We start from the raw sequence: 1,408 nt of genomic DNA on the forward strand, positions 1-1,408 counted from the left end.
TACCTCCTGGAAGAGCTCGAGACTGTAGGTGTTGTCGTCGTCGGCGAAGAAGAGCACGCCGGGCTGCGCGCGCTGGTGCCCGTGCCTCTGCCGCAGCCAGGCCAAGCCGGCGTTGCGCTGCTCGGTGGCGCGCGGCAGCCCGGGCCGCTTGTAGCGCCGCGGCGTGGGCACGTGCAGGTGCGTGCTGGGCAGCCCAGCGCGCGCCAGGAAGCGGCTCACCAGCTCGCTGCGCGCAGACGCGTCCTCCACCAGGATCCAGTGCAGCTGCGCCACCTGGCGGAACGTGTTAGCCAGGCGTGTCAGCTCGGCCTTCTGCACCGGGCGGCTGTAGGTGGGCGTGATGGCATATATGGTGGGCAGCGGCGGCTCGGGCGGCAGCGGCGGCGGCGGCCGCGACTCGTTGCGCTGCTCCCGGCCGCGTCCCAGGCCGCCACGGCGGAGCGGGAGGCGGGCGCCCCAGCGGCCCCCGGCGTAGGGCGAGAAGTAGGGGCGCGGGGTGAGCGGGGGCGCGGGCCTACGCGTGTCCACGTCGAGCATGATGATGACGATCAGCATCCAGGGCAGGAGGATGAAGAAGCGGCTGAAGAGCACTGACTTCATGGTGCGCTCTCCCCCGGCCTCTCGGACGCCCCGGACCGGGGCGAACCGGGGGACCCCAGCGCGCAGTTTGGACGGCGGTGGCGCCCGCGCTCAGGAAGCCGCGGCCCGCGCGCTCTCCACGGGGTGGGTAGCGGGGCGCTGCGGGGGCGTGGAGCCGGGCCTGGGGGATACGCGCAGGTGCCGAGGAGCTCGGGCTTCAGGGCGGGCTGCGATGCCCCTACTCCGGGGAGTCGGCGGGAAGCGGGACGCGGTCCAACCGCGCGCTGCCGACCCCGGAGTTACGCCGAGCGCCGGGAAGGCGGCGATCCCACCGCGCTCTTTCTGAAGAGTGGAACCTGGGAGCCGTCCCGCGGCGCTGCGGGAAAAGGGACTCCAGCCGCGGTCCCCCGATGCGCTGCCGGGGGCACCTTCGAGGGCGGGGGCCAGGCGCCGAGGCTCTCCTTCGTCACGTACCAGCCCCGGCGGCGAGGACCGAGGGCGACGCCGGGGATGCCGTGCGCCCAGCTCTGGTCGCGCGCCGCAGCGGAAGCCTGCACTCCGATCCCTCGCTCCGCTCTGCTCTTCGGAGAACCGCTCCTGGCTCCGGCAGCAAGATCCCAAAGCCAGGAAAGAAAGAAAAAGCGAGGGGCGGGGGCGCTGCGGACTCCAGCGTCCTCCCAGTGCTCCTGTGGGGAGACAGCAGCGCTGCTACTGGCGGAGAGGGGCTGCGAGGGGGAGGCGGGGAGGGGGGCCCGGCCAGCCGGCTCCGGAGGCTGCTGCTGCACCGCCGGCGGGGGGCGAGAGGAGGGGTCCCCCCCCCCCCCCGGGC

The 1,408-nt window shown here is 74.0% G+C and overlaps 1 protein-coding gene across 1 annotated transcript in view; it reads right to left on the minus strand.

Moving 5' to 3' along the window:
• The window catches only part of B3GAT2 (beta-1,3-glucuronyltransferase 2), an 81,784-nt gene extending 81,096 nt beyond the window's left edge, over window positions 1-688 (minus strand). Inside the window, exon 1 of the mRNA XM_007447207.1 lies at window positions 4-688. Within this exon, the coding sequence (XP_007447269.1) occupies window positions 4-600 (597 nt within the window). The 5' untranslated portion in view covers window positions 601-688. The remainder of the gene's footprint in view (window positions 1-3) is intronic.
• Between the last annotated feature and the right edge of the window lie 720 nt (window positions 689-1,408).

This window comes from Lipotes vexillifer, unplaced genomic scaffold, assembly GCF_000442215.2.
Source record: "Lipotes vexillifer unplaced genomic scaffold, Lipotes_vexillifer_v1.1 scaffold1180, whole genome shotgun sequence".
Taxonomy (NCBI): Eukaryota; Metazoa; Chordata; class Mammalia; order Artiodactyla; family Lipotidae; genus Lipotes; species Lipotes vexillifer.